The sequence below is a fragment of the Plodia interpunctella genome, chromosome 8 (genome assembly GCF_027563975.2).
Source record: "Plodia interpunctella isolate USDA-ARS_2022_Savannah chromosome 8, ilPloInte3.2, whole genome shotgun sequence".
Taxonomy (NCBI): Eukaryota; Metazoa; Arthropoda; class Insecta; order Lepidoptera; family Pyralidae; genus Plodia; species Plodia interpunctella.
Window position 1 is genome coordinate 3,247,230 of NC_071301.1, and position 24,655 is coordinate 3,271,884.

At 33.6% G+C, this 24,655-nt stretch overlaps 2 protein-coding genes and 2 non-coding genes across 4 annotated transcripts; 2 read left to right on the plus strand and 2 right to left on the minus strand.

Moving 5' to 3' along the window:
* Positions 1-3,634: 3,634 nt before the first annotated feature.
* LOC128671638 (mast cell protease 3-like) lies at positions 3,635-6,908 on the minus strand. Its single transcript, XM_053748299.1, has one exon. It carries the CDS (start codon positions 6,527-6,529, stop codon positions 5,645-5,647), a length of 885 nt encoding a protein of 294 aa, XP_053604274.1. The 5' UTR covers positions 6,530-6,908; the 3' UTR covers positions 3,635-5,644.
* Positions 6,909-7,025: 117 nt separating this feature from the next.
* On the minus strand, positions 7,026-8,689 carry LOC128671639 (chymotrypsin-1-like). The gene has a single exon (XM_053748300.1). The coding sequence runs from the start codon at positions 8,468-8,470 to the stop codon at positions 7,622-7,624; it is 849 nt and encodes a 282-aa protein (XP_053604275.1). The 5' UTR covers positions 8,471-8,689; the 3' UTR covers positions 7,026-7,621.
* Positions 8,690-21,330: 12,641 nt separating this feature from the next.
* Positions 21,331-21,403, plus strand: TRNAV-AAC (transfer RNA valine (anticodon AAC)). Its single transcript has one exon. It is a non-coding gene; the product is annotated as a tRNA-Val (tRNA).
* Positions 21,404-24,210: 2,807 nt separating this feature from the next.
* On the plus strand, positions 24,211-24,283 carry TRNAV-AAC (transfer RNA valine (anticodon AAC)). The gene has a single exon. It is a non-coding gene; the product is annotated as a tRNA-Val (tRNA).
* The last annotated feature ends 372 nt before the right edge of the window (positions 24,284-24,655 follow it).

A 24,655-nucleotide genomic window follows, 5' to 3' on the forward strand; every position in this document is an offset into this window, starting at 1 on the left:
TCTTTTAAAATACTCCGCCCTCCGAATCTTATTTATTTTAATAACTGTACATACAATTTGATATGTGCAAAGATTTTTATTACCTAATGTACATAGTTATTGGATTTAAACTAACTAAACGCAAATGACTTGTGTGGAAAATAATTCACTTCTATTTATCTGAAACAATAAAGATTTAATGAATACAATAGAATATATCTTTCTACCGTGAATTCAATTTCAATGCCACTATCTTATAGAATTTAGAAAGCTTAGATAAACATTTTCTCATTTGCTTTCAATTGAAGCTCAAACCTAAACAAATATTGAAATGGAAAGTTAACCTTAGCTTCTAGGTTATGTGAAACACTGCGTTTAAACAATTAATATATGAAGGTATGTGAATAGTAAGTCTCATCTGAATGTTTTTTTAAAAGTGGGTTGCACTTTTGACGTTAACGTTAAAACCTGTGCAGACAAACGGAAAGTGCGCCATTTTATCTAAACGTCACATAAAAGTTCAAAGTTGACTGGTGCAACTCACCCTTGGTTTCTTCCTCAGCTATTAAGCGTCAGAGCCCAGGGTACGTTTTCTTATTTTACTTCTTCACTCCACAGGGTGGATCAGATCAGGTTGTCAGACCATTGACAAGCATATTGACAAAGTCACAGATAAGATTTGGGTCTATCAAATAAAACCAGTTGAAAATAATATACATTTATCCAATAGTACAATACGTCTTGTATATGCCATGGCCGTATATATTACGTATATTTAATTTTTATGGTTCTATTTAATTTGAAAAATTTCACAACAAAAAATTCCAGTCAACTACAATAAGTTTCAATCAATGTAATCGCACAATCGGACATCGCGTGATAGTCGGTGACGAAACGCAATAGCCTATTCCAGTGTGATCATTATCGAAAAATAGGCTCTGTGTCCGTGCGACATATTGGAAATCTTCTCTCCTTGTCGCACAGTTGTTCGAGGAATTCAGGTGTTCATGAATAAAATATCAATCGTTTCACACGCCTGTCCCTGAGGGGTCTTACGGTCACTTTTCTAGTTAATGCTGTACAGAGGTCGGAATCTCGTGGAAATAAGCCAGATTTAAAATTGTATATTTTTCTACTATGCTGGCTTGAAAGCAAAGTAAAAGTAGAATGAGTTCATTCTCCATCGGACCTCTTTCATGAGCAAGTCGTTGAAAGTACAGGCAATTAGGCTTTGGAATGCTATTTCTGAGTCAATATGTCGAGTTCTCCTTGCTTTCAAGCGAGCAGTTAGTTCCACATTTTATACATCTTAATATTATTATATAATTTAAATATTTATTTATAATTATTTAGTATATATAACTATTATTAGTGTTATTTCGTCGTTATAGTTAAAGTGTTGTAAACTGATTACACATGGCTTTGGCTCTAGTTGTCCCTGGGCGTGATACTGTTTTGTTAACCGGTGTGTGTAACTATTCAGAGGACGGTAGAACTATTTATGGTTTATGTTATAAGTACAATATTGTAGATTTTTTATGAAAATTAAGTCAGTGTTTAACTTCCAAACTTTAAAACATTAATTATGAGATCGTAAATCTTGAAATAGGATTTTTGTCTGTGATGTAAATAAGCCAAATATTTGACCGGCTCAATAAACAGTAGGGGTGGGATTCAGTAAGTAAACAGAAACGATTCATTTAAGACATCGCCTGAAGTTGGAAACCGAAAGGCCTGCCATTGATTTTCCAAATGCTATTAATGGGCAATGGCCCTAACAAAGTGGCGATTTCAAAACGCCCAATATACTTACCACTCTTTTCAAGACAGAAGCAGTGAACGAATGAAATAGTGAATGTTACGAACAAAAGCAAAAGTGGCTTCATTTGAAATAAATTGAGCGATGCCTAATGGGGCTTCAAGTTGAGCACTCTTATCAACTTTGCAAATAAGAGGGTTTGCGAACTTTTTCTAAATAGAAGATTCGGAGAAGTTTGAATATTTGCACCCAATTGGGCGTCATTATGTGACTTTTTTATCAGGAGAATTTCGAGACAAATAGGTTCTTTGTGAAAAACAATATCATTTGTTTGGAAAACAGATCCAAAATGTTATGTTATCTCTCTCATCTGTGCGTTTTCTGGCTCAGGTGTAAAGGTGTGGGAATCCATGTGTGTGTAGTACGACTTTGTTATCCACATCTCACAATTGAGTCCAAAATAATGAAAATATTCTTTGAAAAAACATTTACACAATACTTTTCCGTTTCTTTTAAGATTCCCGTTTTTTTCCGTTTTATTGATAAAAAACTTGAAACTTAAAATAAAACTTGGAAAATAACCAAGGACTTTGAAAAAAAAATCCCGTCTTTTCAACGCTAAGTGAGACGCAGCCTAAGCAATCAACTTACGGTTGTGTCACAATACAAAACTGTGAGTGCGTTGCATTGCGAAAAGATTCGATAGTGAATTGCAAACTCGACTACGGCCTGGTAAAATATACTGGTAATGTCCGTCTATTGTGTAAGTCCGTCTGTCTATGAGTCTATTGAATAGAAATCCGGGGATTCGGCGGGCGATTATGTGAACATTAGTGCAGTGGTGAATCACTACGATTGACTTCCCGCCGATGATAATAGATGGACGCCTTTTGTACGATTTTCTGAAAGAAAAGATTAAATTCTCTGATTCAAATTCTTTTGTGAAAAGAATTCAATGCTGATAAATAATAAAACTTATATTATAGGGAATAAATGTCTGGCTGGCTGGACGTTCCCGCCCGGCCCTGGCGGTAGGGGCAAACCTTGTTCAAGTTCTGACTTGATGTCATCAAGTATGGCATGAGTGCCATACTGAGTTGGGTGATACTGCTAGTTATAGTTGACCACAGACTACATTTGTAATAGAATTGGCAGTTCACTTCAAAAAGTGCGATGTTGTCTTCCCTCGAACATTTTGCAAATCACGTAGACCACTGAATATCCATGCTAATGTTATAATAAAGAGGAACAATTTGTATTCTTGTTTGTAATGAATAAACTCAATAATGAACAAATGGATTTCGATGAAATTTGATACAGAGATTGGCGAAAACTTCAGGAGTGACATACTACTACTTTTATTATGGTTTTACCCGAACAAAACAGGGGCAAGCCGTTAGTGTACTATATAGATAACATAGACCACTAAAGTACAAAGTGATCACGATAGACTATGCGTACATTTAGATTATTTAATAACAGACCAATCTAATACATATCAGGGTATATTGTATCTAGTCATCGCTGTGGATGCTTCACTTTGTGTTGATAATGATAGCGTTCCAGATACAACAATGGCTTTATCGTGACGACGCAAATGAGCGGGCACTGTGGTCGATTCTATACGGCTTGAATCATATAATATGAATTAATTATGTATAATATGGAGATAAATATGATAGAACTAGCGTAGTAAGTGCCCTTGTGTTTTTAGAAATATTAGTATCGAATTTATCCCGTGGTTCTGACTGAAAAATCACTTAAAATAAGCTGATCAAGCCTTTTTAGTACTTTTTACTCAATGTATTACACGATCACCATCTACAGTTACGAATTAGTAAAAATTACAGGCTGCAGATAAAAAAAACCCAATTTCACAAAAATAAAAACAAAACACTATATTTTAGTTTGACAAATTTTCATACAATTATATAGACCATACATACATTATTTTTATATATTCTCTGTGATTACCATTTGAAACCTTTCACCGATCCCATAACACTTCGTTTTTGGGTATTGTACAAAAAACTGAGTCAGATGCAGATAAAATTTATTAACAATGTCAAACATAATAGCGAATAATAATTAAAAAATGAAACAAATATGTTCACTTACACGAGCGCTAACAAGTTAACCGGGACAATTTATCTGACCCCATATATTGGAAGGCAGAGAAATCGGCACTCCATTGTGATAATACCCTAATGACCAATACGATACAATGTGTTCATATAAAATATTGAGATCACAGAATTACGTACCTATCTAGAAGAACAAAATAACCGAGTACGTCACTACTGTTGAACTTTGATAAGAAAATTACTTCTATGCAAACAATTTAGGTGGTTACATAGAGTTTTGGTAAAGAGTGCTCATACGGAATTTATTCTATACAATTCGATGTGAGCGTTTTTGGCATATCACTATAGATGCATTAGTACAATTACGATCGATTTACGCAATTAAATGTGATTATTGAAATAAAATTATAATATTAAATGTGATCATATAAATAAATTGATATTTATTTATAAATAAATTGATATTTATTTATATGATCACATTTATTATGGGGTTTTATTTTTTCAAGAAAAAGAGGTTGAAACATTGATGGTAACTAATAATTAATGGTAACTAATAATAACTAAGGTAATAGGTACTTGTTAGATCATGTCTAATGATTACACAACAATATAATTTCCTAGAAAATCTTGATTTTCTAAAATCTAAAAGTCATACAAATATTCAATAATGTTTTTAATATGAAAGAAAACGTTACAAATAAATAAAATAAAAATAAAAACATGGCTCAAGTATTTTATTTAACTTCGATCTTATTATATACGAAATTGAGAGTATTCTTGATTATTGACTAAGTTTACATACTACATTGCTAGTTAAGTTGCCTGGCAAAAAGAATATCATCAAGTGCCAAAATTTGACAACCAACTTGTTGCGGTCGTCATTACGCGTTATCCGGTGAAAGTAGTAGTGCTCCATTAAATAATTGTGTTAAAAATTTATTAATTTATATGATGATTATGGTTTATAACGAAAATTTTATGCAAAAGAGATAAAAATACCTCGATTAATCGAATCGTATTGCATCCAAAAAATTATAGTTTCGTCGATTTTTCACATTTCAAAGTAAGTGAAGTAGATGCAACGGCTACACGAAATTTTAATTGCACTCAGACAAAGAAAAGCCAGCGTAAGCTCTCTCAACTAGCCTTAAGCCCTTGTTTACATAGACATAATAGCTTTTATCTAGTTATTGCATATTTTAACGACGTGAGCGCTTAAATTAACATACATTTAATTGTCAAGTTTTTTACGACGGGGCTGTTAAATATATATATAGTACATTTTTAGTTGATTGATCCCGCTTCATCTCGACGTAAGGCTAAATTACAATTTGCATTATTTTTTGAAAATTCAACCATTGTCCGATCTCGCTATCAAATGTCAAATCTTTTCAACCACGGGCTACAAGTTCAGTTATCTTCAAATAGACATTTTTAGGGTTTCATAAATCACAAGATAAAAAGATCGCGTGTGGTGCGGCCACTCGAATTTTGCCGACTCGTCAATTTCATTTCAATTTAGATGCCTCCTCTCCAACATCAATGATTTTTGTGTTGGAAGATAGCGTTTTTCTACTGACTCGATCTACCAGTTTTACGGTCTCCATATTTCTCTCGCATACCATTCAATTTAGTTCAATGCTTTTATGCTAGCGATCAAGTTCACATTGTAAATTGTAGGCAAGAACGCATGTCGTTAAGTTGTTTTTCAGTAATACTTTCTTAGATGAAGCTTTTTTACGCATTTTCGATTCTGCCGTTGACTTTTTTCATTCTTACCGGTCAATAGATTAGAAAATTAATCCTAGACTTGTATTAGTTAATGTCGAGTTTTACTATTGATGGTCCATCGTATCCAGTTAAGATATGGGCTGACAGGTATATAATAATAATGATCTGGATGTTTCTCATCAATATAACGACCGCTTGCCATGTAATCATAGATTAATAAGGCTAACACGCCCACAATTTTACCATCGACAATCAATGGTCCACCAGAATCTCCAAAATAGGGACTATGGCGTATATCGGTACATTTTGGAGCCACAGCTATTAATTCTTCGACTTCAAAAATTACACCTTCACCCACTTGTAATTCCCTTTTTTCGTCTTTATCCCATAATTCATCATATGGTGCAGGACCAAAATCGTATGAGTGATATGTCATCCCGAAGCCAGCGAAGCGCACCGCACGACCTATAAGTGTTTTAAAATCAGCTCCATGCAATCTTCCTAGACTATGTTTTGTTAGTCCCTCAATGCGCACTAAAGCAATATCTATAACGATCGCAATATCAGACTCGATATAAGATGGATGTACAATCTGTTCTAAAATTTTTGATTTACATTTAGTTTCTTCCCAAGGGATGCTCATATTACCACATCTCACATATGCTAAATCAGGTGAAATACAGTGTGCTGCAGTAAGAACCCACGTTTCTTTTATGAGTGAACCTGTGCAACTTCTGTAGTATGTTTCATTAAATATGAGAGCGATTACATAAGGATATTCATTCATGGAATCCGGCCAGCCGTGGATCACCCGTAGAGTCGGTTTACGATGAGTTCTAAATTTCCTAATACTTGACATGGGAAATCTTCTCGTATCTGATACTTCTGTGATGATCAAAAGCATTAAATTAACATACATGATGTAACGAACTCCGACTTTTACTTCATGAGGACATGTATTTAATGTTATCATCTTCCTTTGATATTTTGCAATCTAGTAAAGATTTCTAGATACACTATTTATTTGAATAACTCATAAACGACTTCACAATTCTCGGGAAATGAATAAAATCAATAGTGTAAAGTATAGGTCGTTGATAATAAATATTTTATGAGTATTGATTTCTTTTATTACAACAATTTCAATTTCGTGCACTTTTTCAGCTAACTTATTTGTTTGTGTCCTAAGGAAATAATGAACTCCTACAGTTTTGTCATGTCTATTCTTCTGTCTCAGGTTTGCTATGAAAACTATTTGTACTAGATAATTGTGGGAAGATATATTAAGAAGTACCTATCTACTTTTGTCTGTTTTTTGGGGTGTTTTTTGGAAATAGAATCAGTTTAATTTATTATGGACGGTCAGAATTTTATTTTTTATGAATATAATTCGATAAAACATATTAAAAAACGATTTTTAATATATTTAAGTAGATACTTTTAAATAAAATTAATACAAAATCATGAAATCAATAAAAAAATAAAGTAGTATATTTTTATTATTTAAAATTTATTGCCTTTTTTTCAATTTTCCATTTGGTTGGGACAAAATTTCTAGTGCTCCAATTTTTACGATTCATGATAAATTTTAAATATAAAAATGCAGTGGTCAAATCGGTCCTGGTTTTTGGCTTTCGGGCAGTTCGTATTTTTGATGATGAACTCTTTCAACGCGTTTTTGACATAATGACAATTTCATTAGTAGCCATCCTCGATAAAAAATGCTCTAGTAATGGAAAATGTAACTTCCAAACTAAACGGTGTACCAAAACCTTGTTGATGTGGCTGTAACGGAGCAAATTCTTTTTTAGCCATAGGGCTATTTTATGAATTAAATAATAAGACAGACAAACATTTGCAAATAAAATATTTAAAAGCAGGATGATTGATATCCGTTTTCAATATATTTTTTTAGAAAATTATCTTTTAGATTCTCTGCATACGTTAATAATATCAATGTAATATTTTATGAAACCAGTGATCACGAATCTTCAAACAAGAAATGGCTTCTGGGTTCGTTAAGTGACAATATTGCAGTAATAAATTATATGTTTACTTAAAATTATTAGGTATTGTTAATGGTCAGCCTTATCCAATCTAGATAAACGCTGATAGGTGTATAAAAATTATGTTCCGGGTGTTTGCGATTCACTAATGTCTTAGAATCTCTGTGATCATGGAGTCCTGTTGACAACACGCCCGCAATCTTGCCATCCACAAATAATGGTCCACCAGAATCGCCAAAATAGGGTCCATGGCGTATGTTAATACATTTCGGAGCGATCACTAGAAAATCATTAACGTCAAATATTACGCCGTCTCCTGTCTGTATTTCTCTTGTTTCGTCTTCGGCTTCTAAGTCTTCGAATGGTTTAGGGCCAAAATCGTATGAGTAGTATGTCATTCCGAAGCCAGCGAAGCGCACCGCACGACCTAAAAGTGTTTTTCCGTCGGCTGCGTGCAGTCTTCCTGCTCTGCCCTTCATAACTTCATTAATTCGTACTAAACCAATATCTGCGATAGTAAGAAAACCGGTCTGGAAATATGACGGATGTGATATCTTTTCTAAAATTTCCGATTTACATTCCGTTTTCTGCCAAGATATGCTCATATTACCACATTTTACAAATTTCAAATCGGGTACAATACAGTGTCCCGCCGTAAGAATCCATTTATCTGTAATTAGTGATCCTGTGCATGACCTATATTTGACTTTGTCTGGTTCTTCAATTATAAGTGAGACCACATAAGGATATTCATCCTTGGCAGCCGACTGGCCGTGGAGCACCCGAGGACGCGGCATGTTACGAGGATAACGAGTCTTGTAAAAATATGATTTTCGAAGATTTGACAAGGATAATCTTCCAGCTACCGATATGTCTGCGATGATTAACAGTATCAAAGTAACACGCATAATTTCGCGATATCAGATATTTTACATTTCTTTATTTATCTTAATTGATTGTCAATTAATTTATTATGCGTATTTTGTATTATATAGTTTCGTTTTAACATTTTTATCAAAAACAGAAAACCACTCACAAACTGTTAATGTTTATAAATCGATAAACGAATAAAAAAGTTAGGTGTAATGTATAAAATTTTGTCTAACCTTTTGGCAATAAACATTTTATGATTATTGTGTTATTTTATAGCATCAAATCTTTTTGTACATTCAATATATTTTTAAACTTCGAAAATAACTACATTGTATTATTTGAATAGGCATCTAATAAAGGAAAATGAATCATAAAATAAACATAAAAATCAATTCAATAATTATTACGTTCAGGAATCAGAAGAACTTTTTTGACCAAATTATCAATATGTCGAACAATGTACCAAATTAGTTTTTACGCCAATCTAATTCATACATCGACTAATATATGACTTAGAGTCGTGTAAAAGCACCTTTTAATAGACCACTTATTATTTACCATTGAATTTGGAGATGTGACAGATTATTTTTGAATGAGTATCAGTGTAAATAAACCCGTACATACCGAGATACAAGACGAATCGATAACCTCGGTCCTAAGGAGAGCAGTGAACTCTTCGAATTATAACAGAAACAAACTACCACTGACCCGATTTCTTCCAGTCGAGAATCACTGGAATACTGAATACAGACTGCGAAGAATCGAATAAAATCGAGATACGTATTCGTGTTTATTACATTTGGCAAAACCTGACCAGTTGTAAACAGTCCGATAGATTTACGACAAGAAACATTGTTTATGTACTTAACAGCTCGGGAATTAATGGGAACAATATAAATCGACAGTTATTAAATAAGACTTTTTTTGTCTACTGTTACATACATTTTAAAATCTGATCAAAAGCCGGGGTCGTAGCCAGACTGAAGTATTTGCAGTGTGAATTTGTGGTGGTGGTTGAAATTATAACTATTTGTGTATGTAGTTATGTGTACAAAGCGAAAGTTAAAGAAAATAATAGTTGATATATTTTGAATACAAAACTAGAACTCATTTTGTACATTTAGTCATTTTTATAATTTGTCTATAGCAAAATAAATAATCTTGCAAGAGTTTTATATCAGTTTACTATTAGGAATGGCCTCAACAGCAGCGTCTAGAACATAATCCCAATCTCAATCTCAAGCGGCGCGACAAGGGAAGACAAAATATTGGCAACAATCGTAGGCATTTGAGCAAAGTACAAAAAGGGAGCAAAAAATATTAAATGGTTACTCCTAAAAGCTATTTCGAGAAATGACCTCTTGGAACAGAGAGCATGGCCACAATCGTTGGCTGGCGTTTATCGTTATGAAGCCAAAGTTTTCTGATTAGCTGCTGAAATGTGGATGTTAATAATTGCTTTAATTTTATTTTAACCTCTGACCTGACTCGTCGGAGCTACTACATTTTTTTTAATAGTACATTTAATTTCTTTTAGTACTTAGTATTTTTTCAAGTATGTGAATCGTAATTGTTCCATGTACTTCTAAAAAACTCTTTTCCCTGTTTACATTGTACAGTGAACAAATATCCGATTACCCCTTCGGCTATTGTAGGTAGATTGATGTGCTGCTGACTGTACCTAGAATTCAACTAGTTATATTTCATTCCATGCATCAAAAACATAATTTTGTTATAGATAATAATTCTACTACCCCTTATTATTTAACTCATATAAAATTGAATAGTTCAGTCATTGCCTTGACTTCCACAGTGCAATAGCAGACAATAGTTGAACATTAATCGTGGGACTTATATAAATCCTTTAATTCTTTCCTTGCCTTGAACGGGACCTGCCGATAAATCCGGATTACGGATCCGTCGAACAAACTTGATATCTGCTTCTAATTTATTGCCTTTTGACTCTACCTGAAATTTGTGTTTTTTTTTTCAATGGTTTGCACGTGTTAGATATATAAATATTTATTTTATCATTGACATGACGACCTCGGTGGCGCAATAGTAAAGTACTTGCCCCTGAACCGAGTGGTCCCGGGTTCGATCCCCGGTCGGGTCATGATGTATTAAAGTGATCTTTCATTCATTTTTCATTCGATTTACTTTTGTGGGATGATAGCATGTTCTCCATTTAAATTTGCATACCCGTGTGGACGGTGAAACATGTAGAATTAAAGTTTTCTTTTAACACCACATTGTAAAAAAAATTACCTAAACTCATATTTTTGCAAATAAATAATCTTTGTCTTTGTGTTAACGACTACAAATACAACCGGGACCAACGGCTTAATGTGCTTTCCGAAGCACGAAGGAGCTCAGGTTAATGCATTTTTGGTCACCCATCCAATGGCCGACCATTGTTAGTGTCTTAACCGCCACTAACACAGGCCGAACACGCTAACCACTGCGCTATTGCTTATTTATTGCAATTAAGTCCTTATTATATACTTAATTGCCGTAATATTTAGCAATTTTAAGTCGATAGATATATCTGGTATTGGCAGGTATCCATCGTCGGCGGTGACCACTTCCCATCAGGAGGGCCTGTTTTTCTGCTTGTTAGTATAATAGATAAATAGAACCTGAAGACCTCTGTGACATAATGATCATCATTCCGGACATAAGGGGTTCGATCTTCGGTCAGGTGACCATGGAAAATCGTCTTTTTCAGTTGGACCTGGATCGCACTAGCAAACCAGTTTTGTTAAATATAAAAAAAAACATGTTTTCATTTCTATCGAGGGAGTAAATAAAGTATAACGAATTATGATGACTTTTGTTCAGAGCAATGCTATAACATTTTTATTACTTGTTTTTGAATATTACTCCTTGTCCTTGGACAAGGGATCCGAAGTAACTTTGATTAAAAATCTAACGATTGTTAAAAGGATGCTTCAATTTGTTTCATTCGAAGAGTTGATCTGTATGCTTTTATTATTTGTGTGATAATAATAATAAGGTTTTGGAATGTCTTTCTCTTTACTTTTCGAGTTTTCTTTTGTTATTTACTTACACTAGTGTCAGATTTACAAAACAAAAATGTATGTATCCTTACGTATTATAAAATGAAATCACCTTGTCGCGTTTGTATAATTTGTTTTACCCGAGCGTTTTAACCGGGACGGGTTGCTAGTATATTAAGAAAATATGTTTTGTTGAATTAATGTCTCATAACACAAGTTTCGAATTTACTTTTGGTAGGCTCAAAGGCTCAATCAATTTTTGTGATTTGTATATTAATATTAAAATAATTAAATCTATCAGGCCGTGTATATATACTAAAATCAATGGGGTAATAAAGTCAAAGTAATCGTCTGCGGGCGTGATGAGAATTCCCCTCGGGCTAACTTTTTCAATATATTTGTTTGCTACGTTCTCTCCTTTTATTGGCCCTACTACATTTGTTTTGATCGAACGAGTCCAGTAGTTTTTTACGATTTACGGTTTTAATTTTACGGTTCTGTCTGTTCTGTGGCCGCATTGAAGTTGTTTGTTTTTTATACGAGAGTATCCCAATTCGTTTTGAATTCGATATTACTACCACATAGAGAGGTCATGCTGAGTGACGTGACGTTGACTATACATTTGTTTTTTATTTATATTTTCTTACTCAGACTGTTGGATACTGTTGTAGTTATATATTTATTACGATTTTGAGTGTGAAAATTTTGCAGATGTTTATAAAATCACTCTGTTTAGGGAATACACACAGTATGGGTTTATACCCAGTATAATAATAAAAAGTCGGGACTGTTAGGGAAGAAACATGGCTAAAACTCGGTAAATATATCCGAACCAATGTATCATTAAACAATACATCTGAGCCCCTATAACAACAAGTCACGTGGTTTTCAATACGAATTTAATTAATTTGTAATAGGTACACAGGGGGGAACAGTAATGAGCTTTCATGAAATATGCGATGACATCGTTCTACGTCGATATTTCATCCTGACGTAGACCCGAGTAGACTTCGAACATAGAACTACAAATATGTAGACATACCTCGTTCGTTATTAATGTCAAAGTCCACACTCATAGTACAATAATGTGTAAAGTCCACGCTTTTTGTATGCGTAAAAACATATCCAAATGTATGTTAACTCAAAACCTACTAGACATATGTTGTAGTACCTACACGGGTAGAACGATCTAGGATACTTTTTATCCCGAAATATCTACAAAAGCAAAGCCCAGGTCTATTTACATTATAAAGAAAGATGTAAGTATCTTAACTCCAAAAAGTCCAAGGGGTTTAGTCAAAGTATTTTCAAAGAAATTCTAAGAAGCGCAACTTATACGGACTCCTGTTTTCAAACTGCCAGACAAGCACTTTGCTAGTTTATTTATAAGTTATAAAGGACTCAAGTAACGCTTTGGGAAACTAAGCTCACGTGTAACACCGATATACGAGCTTGTTTTGATCGTAAAATTATTTGCGCAGTCACGTGGGTAAACATGCATTAAAAGTTTGAATGTTACCAACATACAGTTTTTGTTGGTAGTACTTGTTGTATTAAAGATAGATAGATAGATAAACTCTTCATTGCACCATTCACAAAGGAGTTACAAGTTACAACAAGATATTCAAACATAATGAGTGCAAAGGTGGACTTATCGCCAACCTTTGGATGGAAAGAGAAAAAAGTAAACTAAGAGGGTGAAGTAAACTTAACAGTATTAAATAAATAGAAATTATTAAATAAAGATTAGTTTTATTCTCATTAGTTATCAGACGTAAACGAAATACACACAAGAATTATATAAATAGTTTAATTAAGGCACAGACAGAGTGTATAAAACAAACGCTATTATGCTAGCACAATTATTTTGATATCAATAAATATTTTAGTCATCTATTTATATATATCTGTCGTGCTAGTGAATGTGCAGGATGCTTGTGTGTGTTCCAATGGCGGAATATGCATTTAGTGAAAAATGCCACAATATACCTAATTACGGAAACATCTCATGGATGGAGCCGAGTTAGTTGACTGGACTGTTACTTTTATACACTAGCTGTTGCAGTTCGCGGTTGCCTATGCTAGGCCTCCTATATTTATTCTAATTGATCAAAAACGCCCCAGTTGTTTAGCCGAGAGTAGACTTTCGCATTATGTTAGTGTGCATAATATTTAAGCCCGTCACAAAATACCTAATAACTTGGTTTACATTTTAAGCTGACTCGTCTGCATCGCACTCCTTAGTGTCTTGTCTTGATATTTTTCCAGTCTCGTTTGACATCAACGGCCTCTAATTTCTTTCACACGACGTAAATTCAAAAGAGTGACATTTATCATTTAACCCTTGTCGTAATTAACCTAATTTACAGCGAAAAATATAAATTACCGAAAAGGGGGAGTAATAAAAAAACGCTAACGTTATCTGGGCGTAATCTCTCTGAAACCCAGTGGGGATTAATCATTCTTATTGGAGTTGAAAAAAATGTTTATCTAAGGAATTTGCACAGTGAAATTGAATAAGGAAGATTTCTTGCGACAATTTATGAAAATAATTGAATTATTATTTTGTAACTCATTATCTACTTTACGAGTTGATTTGTATCCCTATTCTCTTCGTGGAATATATAATGGTGTATTTTTATACACGGTCTATTAGGTATTTCGTTGACTATGTATTTCAATTTAAAAACCTATAAGGATTTTTTTTATAAAGTATTTTTTTGTTATAAAAAACTTTATCAGAGTATTTATTAAACCGTGAGCCGTTGAAAAATTTTGAAAATCTTTTCTTTCTGCTCTCTCATATACATATACTGGGCAGTTGCCCAAACTAACTTCTAAGTTATGATTTTATGAGTTATATTTTTTCTTAAAAACGATTAAGAGTTGGATCTTGGCTTGTTATATTTATTTATTATGATCATTTTATCACAATTTTTTTTTAAGTATTCGAAGTGGAGATAAATAGGAAAACGGCTAGCTAGGCTCAGAAGCTGTATGGCTGAAGAAAGTGGTAAAACGCTCACACGAAACAGAGGACGGGATCGAGAAAGACTTATGACAGAGAGGACAATGTTTTCCCACATTCACATCAAATTGTTACACAGTGTGACTTTGGGTATTTTTTTTTATAGTCATATATTTATATTCGTACTAGCTGTTGCCCGCAACTCCGCCTGCGGTAGCCTGCACTCCCGGGTCATTAACTACAACTAGTGCACATAAAAATAGGCCCAGCGACTGAAAGCGTCATAGACACATAAAGAAAGAGAAGAAAAGTCTAAAATATTTATAATATTAGCATGGATATTTTATTAGCTTCTTAGCTATGAATATAGGGCTGAATTCATTCGACCTCGACCCGCCACATAACTGGATAGAGTACCTACGGCTTCAGTCGCATGTCGCTCGTGATTTCCAAGCAAATAAAACCTATTGTCACACACGAAGTGGGCCAACCGCGGCTTAAGCGAACCCTTTAGACTATCGACTTAAAATAATTATTGATATATTCGTTATTTTCCGTCCCAGTACTCATCTCTGTCACGCCATAAATAAACAAAAAAGAAAAAACTGCAGCACACTATCTCCGCACCAAAAATCACCTTTATCCAATGCTACGTTTTCACGTGAAAGAAAGCCAAACGAAAACACATTAAGATTTATAATATTAATATGGATCTAGTCGAATATGTTCAGCCATTGAGTATTTTTGAATAATGTAAATAGGAATGATTGCTAGTTTTTAGAATGAAGTTTATGTTTGCCCCAAAATGATGCGTCAGTTTTACAACTTTGATATCCATCCAATTAGTTGGTTTCTTAAATATTTCAATTATTATCCCGGCCATTATTTTGATGTTCGATATTATAGTTAGTGATACCGTCTAATCAAATATATATCAAAATTGGTGGTTTCTTCCACCAATTTTGATGGCTGCTTAACAAAGGAGCCTTTTATGTGAGAAGCAATATATAATAAAAATCTCTCAAAAATAAATATGTTATGTGCTCAATAAGGACACTGAGATGTTGACGGTAGGCGTCGTAACGAGGTGTCATAATCACGGCTCACCCTAACAAATAATCATAGTGTTCAGGCCACAGAACTATAGTGGGTTAGGCAAACATTTTTCGTGTCTTTGAAATTCAATAGCAGACGAATGGATTGTCCATTTAAGCTATATTAGATGACGCCTCACCTTCAGTCTAAAGGTGTGTCCTTGCCGAAAAGAATTGCCTAAATAATTTTCTTTATCAGAGTGACACTTTTGTAATAAAGATACGGGTTATGAAAAATGATGCCCTGGAATGATGGCTATAAAAACTATTCTATTGGGGAGCGCCATCAACGACTTAATTTGTTTGCTTCGTTTAGTTTTGTTATGTTTAATGCGTGTTGGGGTTTACGTTGGGTTTATGGAATCAGACCAATCTATGTCTTCCTATGCATATCGTACGACGACTAAAGGATAAAAAGCTTTGTCATCTGATAAGAAACAACAATTTTCCCAAAGAGCCATCGTCGGATTAATATTCACAAAATTATGATATAGGTCATGTTACTGGGGGTCGAGTAAAAAGGTTATATATTTTCAGCCGCTCCCAAGAGGCCCACTTTATGAAATATTGAGTATGATTGAATTTAACTCTGAAAAAGGCATAGGCACTCGGGTTAAACTTAAACCATATTTCGTATTGGATTCTATGTGACATCAACATAAAAAAGTTAGCAAAGTGGTAGGCCATATAAAAAGTTAGAAATTGTGTTATATAAATAGATGGCTGCAATTCGTTTTTCCTTGCAAATATAACTGGACAAAATTTTATGAAGTTTTATTTTGTAACATAAAAAAATATTGATTTGTGAAATCTGAAATTATAATATATTTGATGTTTAATACAGACAGACCAAACATCAAAATCCGTTCATCAAATCAATAAAATAATTTAACAATTTAATATGTTCTACAAAACACGAGTCTATTCTGTAGTGAATAATCTTGATTGGGACTGGGCACACAATTTATTTGATGCCGGCTACACACTCGCCGAACGCAGATAGATACCGACGCGAATTTACACGATACATTGCGTAGATTGTATGACAGCTTTTAATTACCGCAATGAAATACAGCAATGTACATCAAATCGCCAATGTTTGGCATACTGTTTGCCGGTAGTTCAGAGCCGGCATGAGGTGGCTAGGGTACATACTTCAGACGCCTCGTTATAAGAGGAGTATAAAACGTATTTTACGTCATAATAACTACTTAAGTCAGCTACATAGTTAGTATTATAATTATAACACATAAATATCGCCATTATATGAAGTCAGTGGGTAGAAAATGTGTGTATAATGACATTAATTATATATATTGTACTACGATATAAAGCAGATGTTACAGCAGCATGTGTATTGTATGACTGTGCGATTCTGTTTGCGATTTAATTAAACCAAATTATTACTGAACAGCAACACGAAACACATTGTATTTTTTGAATAAATTAACGCGAAACTAGTTATGACCCCATTACGAATAGTTGTTCAATACCTATCGTGCACTGAACATGTAAATAAAATGATGCCAATGTTTAAAAAGTCACCCTTTGTTGTTTATATCGATTTAGATACAAAAATAACACTACATTAAATTTAATACAAATACGGAACTAATACTGAAGGAAAATCTACAAAGAAACCCGAAAGCTGGCAGCTTTGCCAGCCATTGAATTAAGTTGAAGAAAAACACAACTTTGTTTTTTAAATTCATGATAATTACGCGTTAGTGACCCGTATTTTGAATTACAATAACACCTTCCATCACCCCAACCTCTGCTTTAAAAAAATTACTGATATTCAAAAAGCTAACACGGACAATTTATGTATAATATAAGAATAAGTCCACATTCGTGGAGTCTATATTAACCATAACCATTTCAATACCGTCTTTATAGTCAGACCAACAAATTCCATACAAATTCCAATCTTTGTCGAGGGAACTACGAACAACCCGTTCATTTCCCAGTATTTATTGTGTGGAACCGTATTAAATGTAGCGTGCGAAGGGGTAAAGGTATCAAGGTACCCATTATGTGGTAATGAAAAGTCTATTAAGTTTTTGTATTGCCGTTGCAGCCTTTAATAACACAGTAACACAAGTAAAACTCACACAAGCCCAACAAACAACAAAGCACAACTCACAAATACTAGTAAAGCATGTGAATAAAGTACGTAGCTAGGTATATATATTTTTTTCTAAGTATATTATGTGTTTCAAGAAAAATCACGCGTAATTGTATAAAATTTTATAATTTCTTCAGTTGAATTTGTTTATAGATATTTCTAACTTCACATTCGAATATAAAAAATAATAATAAGAAATTATAAAGCTAGAAACCTATACGGCCAATCTAATAAAGTTTCAACAAAACTTTATTGAATTACTTCGTCGAACAAAAGATAAATATCGCTAATAGGTGAATGCCGATAGTTTGTAGGAAATGTGACAAATGATTTAAAATTTGACGTGGAAAAGTGTCTGTGGAAGTTTATTTTTTTAAAATAAATGTTGTGACTTTGATTAATGATAATCGATTACAGAGGAAAATAGTGTACTTATTTATCGGCTGAATTCGGGATTAGAATATTTCACACCCGATGCCTACGCGCTCACGTAATATATCGACTGGATGTAGTCTGTACGGCGGAATGGAACAATTTGTTTTCGAATTCGGCGTCACGTACTTTCAATACAGTCAAGATCGTATTGGGTATAAACTCTATAATGGCTTATTGCACAAGTTAAGTTTTGCTAAGAAAGTAAATGATGGTATGACATTGTTATAAATCCTGATATTGTTACATTGACAACATAAATATAAGGGTGGGTTGCACCGTCAACTTTGATGTTAACTTTAACGTGCTCAGAAAAACGCAATATACACCTTTATATTATATACAGCTGCACTGTTTCCATTGCTAGTTAAAAGTTTCTCGTTTTTGTCTAACATTATGTGCATTGCTAATCGCTACTGAATAAGTGTAAGTAAACAAAATTCTCACTCAACTGTATACTAACGTATTGTTATTCAATTGAGTTTACTGTATCAAAAAATCTTCCTTAGGCGGCATTATTGCAAAAGCCAAGTATTTGATAATAATTATTATAGTTGGCGAACTGAAAATAAAATTAATTTTGATATAAAGTAAAAATGGGATTGCGTGTAGTGGTATAACGTAGTGGGTGATAAAACAAATGAATATGGGGGCATAACCTCGTCTGTCGGAGATTAAAATATGAGGTAAGATTCAATTTTCAAGTAAGTGTCAGTTATTTATTTACATAACAAGTACTTAATATTCTGCTCTTTGAAAACAAGTCAATGTAGATACAAATTAGTAATCAACTTTCTTTGAACTCATATTTTCTCCGAATCTCAATATTCTTTAGATACTAAGTGATGGAGTTAATTAAATTCTTTTGATGTTTGAAGAAACAAAGAGAATAATAAAAGAATATCTTACGACTTTTCATCGCTCGAAATACATGTATAGAATTGTGTAGGTCGAATATTTCGTTTTTACAATGGTCTTCTGCATGGTTACCTTACTTTCATCTATTCCTGCTGCCAAACAGCATGCTTGCATTGTTATGTTCCGCTTTGAAGGGCGAGAGAGGTTTGAAGGGTAATTACAGGGTACTGTTGTAAAAGATCACATCCTAGGCCACAAAGTAGCCAACGCGCGTGTGACAGACGCGCCCTGATGTGGCAGGCGTTTATAGGCCGTGATGGTTACTTGGTAGCATTAAAAAAAAGGTCGCGAAATTCGAAGGTCAAATTTTGATGTGAGTATAGTGCTATGTTTATATACAACTTTTAATCTATAACTGTTTTTATATTAGTTTTCATTTTCACCAAGCTATTTTATATATTGTTTAAGAATTGTGTTGACATATTTTTACTTATACGAAACGTATCAAAACTGTTTACCATAATCCCATCTTGCGTCGCATGGTGCCGCACTAATCCCCAAACTAAGTATCAAGATTACTGTTTCATGCTACTGTTAATTTCTACAAAAACATAAAACTTTGATATTAGGTTATTTTTATGAGAAACGAAGCAATTTTAATACGCGTTTAAATAAATATTTGAATTTGTTTAACATAATTTATAATCTATCAAGTCATATGATATTGGGTGTTTATTCTAATGCCATTACTAGGCATTTTATCACACACGTAGACATATAGATTGTGTCAGCAAATAAATTAACCCGGAAAACCCGGAACAGGCTGGGGAGACAATATTATAGTTATATGCAAATCGTGGAAAAGGAATTAGAATAATATGTGAATTTGAAGAAAAGCGGGTTCAGCTGAAAATAACCGAATAAAAAAATATGTCGATATAATGTCGTGATGTGTCTGTCAGAGAGGCAGATAATGCGTTATGGCATTATTCCACCTACTGTTAACTTTTTATGTTGTGCAATAAAGTTTACATAAATAAACGTTTCATTCAATATAACAATTAATTTAAATTTTATAAAAAATAGACCCACATTGCTTGGAATTTATCAGTATATTAGTAGAGCATGTGTTTAGCATTAGCATATTGAGCATTACCTACTCAGTTAAAATATTATTTTATTCGAGGTGGAAAAAATAAATCGGTGCTATGAGCAAAAGCGACTTGGAACTACTTATTCGAATCGGTGCACTAAATAGAATACCTTCCACAGAAAACTGGAATTTTGTTTCATATCAAAGAAAAATCAATATTTTAGGGTATAGGTTGCACCGTCAACTTTAGCGTTAACTTATACGTGCGCAGAAAAACGAAATTCAAGGTCAAGTACACCATTTAATCTAAACGTCAGCGGCGCGCCGGTTATAATTGATGCTGCATCACACCCTAATAATATATTATTTTATATATATATATATATTTGACGACCTCGGTAGCGCAGTGGTAAAGCTCTTGCCACTGAACCGAGAGGTCCCGGGTTCGATCCCCGATCGGGTCTTGATGGAAAATGATCTTTTTCTGATTGGACGGGGCTTGGATGTTTATCTATATATCTAGATGTATTTGTTATACAATACAATATCGTTGAGTTAGTATCCCATAACATAAGTCTCGAACTTACTTTGGGGCTAGCTCAACCTGTGTGATTTGTCCTAATGTATTTATTTGTTTATTTATATTCCTAAACGATCTTCACCACAAAAGCCGGCAAAGTCACATAAATCAGAGTGCGAGGAGCAAATCCACCCAAAATCAATAAGCATGTATTATTCCTTCGGCTGGCATCTCTGTACCTAATTTAAATACAGTCTCTTTGAATATTTATCTACAGACACACAGACAAACGGACAATTGGATTCACAGCTCCGGCCTTACTTATAGAATAAATTAGATTAATGTTCTTAATTTTGTAAACATTTTCTGAGAAGCACTCCTTATAATTATTTCGTTTAATTAGATTTACTGGATTGCTGGAAGAGAGTTTGTTCAAACTAAATTATTTTCCATTTGGTTTTAGGAAATATGAATAAGGATATATTTTTTTTATAAAATTTACATTTGGAGCTCACAAAATAATAAATATCTTCTCGTTACGTACTCATTTGAATAAATAACGAGTTCTTTCACTAGTTTTTATCACAGATTCCACATACTTGAAAAAAACAATGTTTTCTTAATTTAGATTTTATATTGAGATATATAAATATGACCTATAATTTTCCCATCGACACCACAATAATTGTCCTTAACTGTGATCCTTAATCTGTGTCCTTAGGCATAGTTATGAAAAGAATCATACAAGGAAAGTGTAATCAAGAAATTCGTAGCGACTGAACGTAGTTTCCGTGGTGTAGCGGTTATCACATCTGCCTAACACGCAGAAGGCCCCCGGTTCGATCCCGGGCGGAAACATTAATTTTTCTATCGAGTAAATTTTGGTTACTGTTTTTTTTTTCGAGTTAATTTATAATATTATTCTCTAATTCTCATTAAAAAATATAATTATAATTAAAAGCTGCCAATAGGCAAGTTAATACATTTTTTTAAATAAGTTATAAGTAAATGAGTATTTCAACATTTGCACATACATTTATTATTAACAAATGTACAGGATGCCCGCAATGCGGCTAATGCACTAGTAATCAAGACCAGATGTGCTTCATATCACAATGTATTAGAGAGGATCCAATTTGATGCAGCTTACACCGCCAGCATTTGACGGCTCACATGCTTATAGCATAATATCCAGCAAAATATTATAATAATGATATCCTTACTTATTATAAGACAAAGTCCACTGCCGCGTCTGTCTATCTCGATATTCAATATTTCATAATATTTTTTATATAATATAGTTCTTAGCAGGGTAACATGTGTTTACAGTATCTAATACATTTTTTCTATGAGAAAAGACATTTATCTACCTATTTATTTCAAAAGATATATTGAAAAAAAAAATCTTTTTAAACTCTATATCGTGTCAATGTATTGGGAGTTCGTATTGAAATTAAGAGCAATTTCAGTTTAACAGAAAAATGTATGAATATAAATAAAATATATAAATATATTAGGACAAATCACACAGATTGAGCTAGCCCCAAAGTAAGTTCGAGACTTGTGTTATGAGATACTAACTCAACGATACTATATTTTATAAATAAATACATATATAAATAAACATCCAAGACCCGGGCCAATCAGAAAAAGATCATTTTCCATCATGACCCGACCGGGGATCGAACCCGGGACCTCTCGGTTCAGTGGCAAGAACTTTACCACTGCGCCACCGAGGTCGTCTTATATATAATTATTTATAGGGCACATTGAAAGTCCATAAATCAAGGATAGCGGTGCGATTTTTACCGGGAACTATTTCAGGGTGTGTCCTCCAAACAGTTGCGATAAGAACTGACTGCCGTATCGACATCGAAATCTGATAGAAATAATAAATGTTCTTCTTCAGAAGATAGGACTGAGGGGATGATGCTTGGATTTAAAGAAGAAATTTTTTCATATAATACTGTAGATATCTTTAATGGAAAGACGACAGAATGTTGAATTGCTAAATTCTGATCGAGATTCTGATTTTATAATAGGTACGTTTCTACCAAAACGCCAAAAAGAAGAATTAATAAGGTTTCGTTCTGAAGGGTGTGCTGAATTAATAAAATATTATGTTATTCACTGTGATTACATTGCGAGGCTCTTTGAAAGGGAGATATGATTATAGTAATGGCCATAGAAATAGAAGGATGTAAAAACCCCTTTTAACCCCGGGGCATTAATTCTGCGTACACAGAATAATCATAATAATATGAAATAACGACTCTGGGCTCCGACGCTCAACGGCTGAAGATGTAATAGGAAATATGCTCAGGTGAAAGTATAATCATATGAAAATCGATAATCCGCGCCTACATCTATAATTATTAGGAAACAAATGTAACAATATCTAAAGTATGTATTTTCCTTCCTTTTCTTAACATATTTCAATTCCCAACGATAGGCTAAGTTCAATTTCCTTTCAAGCTACTTTATACAAAACCCAACCAATTCCTGTCGTAGGTTATCTTACTATTGTATCTTAAGTGTACATCGACTTTAAGCCGCATTATTGTAATAATATCTTTAATTCAAGTTTGCACTCAATGTTGTTTGTAAATTAATCTAAGTATTTATAACAAGAAAAACATGTAAGTAACAATATTATGTACCAACCTATTCTTACGACTGCTCATATTCTGGTCATAATTGTTAATTACATTCTGAAATGTTTCTCAAACTAACCTCTCCTACAAGTCCTACACACATTAATTACTACAAGTCACGACGCTCGTGTGTCTCCGAGAATCTCCTTCGGTTCTAAGTCGCATATAATTGGATTCCGAGTGCCCGGACCGGCTGATCGCAACTGGTTTCAAGTGCATTAGGACTGCTCTGGAACATACTCAGCTAATTCAGTATTGCAACTGTCGTTGATGACTAAATTATTATAGAGGACAGAATTTTTTGTTTTATTAAATGGTGGTTTTTATTAAAGTACTTGCCTCTGAACCTAGAGGTACCGGGTTTGATCCCCGGTCGGGTCATGATGGAAAATGATCTTTTTCTGATCGGCTTGGATATTTATCTATATATGTATTTGTTATAAAATTTAGTATCGTTGAGTTAGCACATATCTCGATATAACACAATTCTCGAACTTACTTTGGGGCTTCCTCAATCTATGTGATTTGTACTAATATATTTATTTATGTATTATTATTTATTAATTGGGGATTTTGCGTCGTTAGGATCCTAATTCCTGTCCTTCCGTGAATGAAGAACGAAGACTAGAGGATAAAATACTCTGATATCAGAACGACAACAGCAACGTTTTAAAAAATAGAAGCATATTTAAAAATGTATCAAAACTTCGATATGTCCATCAAATTAAATGCATGCATAAAGCAGTCATTGCTACTATATTGGTGTTATATTTACCATGAAACCTCAATACATGTGTATGATTCACATTGAAAATAAAAGGAAACTATCAGATATCTTTTGACAGTGAGATAAAATATTAAGACACAAATATATGACTATAATACCAGTTCAATTAATTTACAACACCTTATCACGACGTATAATCAGTTGTACAATAAACTGGATTACTTTCACATTATGAAGGTCAAGCGCGCGCCTACTGATCTTAATATTTGTAATTGTAGCTCATAGTTTCCGTGGTGTAGCGGTTATCACATCTGCCTAACACGCAGAAGGCCCCCGGTTCGATCCCGGGCGGAAACATTTTGGACTTCTAACAAAAACTTTGGGATAAGTTTGTAGTGACGGCGGACATGATATCGCGTCGGTTTTTTATTAATGCCCGACGCAAATAGAGGGGGTGTTATAAGTTTGACATGTTTGCGTATCTGTACTGTTTGTTTTTATTGATAAACAATTTTGATTCAGCAAGAAATAGTTCAATCTATAATAGGTACCGAATTGTTTTATAAAAATATAAATTATATTTTTTAATATTATGCCTCACTCAATTATCTAAGCGTTTTCTCGGTTTTTTCCTCAGCCATTAAGCGTTAGAGCCCAGGGTCTGCTTTACTACTTTTTCGTCTCCACTTCACACAGATGTCGGGACCACTAGTTGTCAGACCATTAGCA

Bases quoted from the DNA above. Each gene is read 5' to 3' on its own strand.
- LOC128671638 (XM_053748299.1), bottom strand. From the start codon at position 6,529: ATGATAACATTAAATACATGTCCTCATGAAGTAAAAGTCGGAGTTCGT.
- LOC128671639 (XM_053748300.1), bottom strand. From the start codon at position 8,470: ATGCGTGTTACTTTGATACTGTTAATCATCGCAGACATATCGGTAGCT.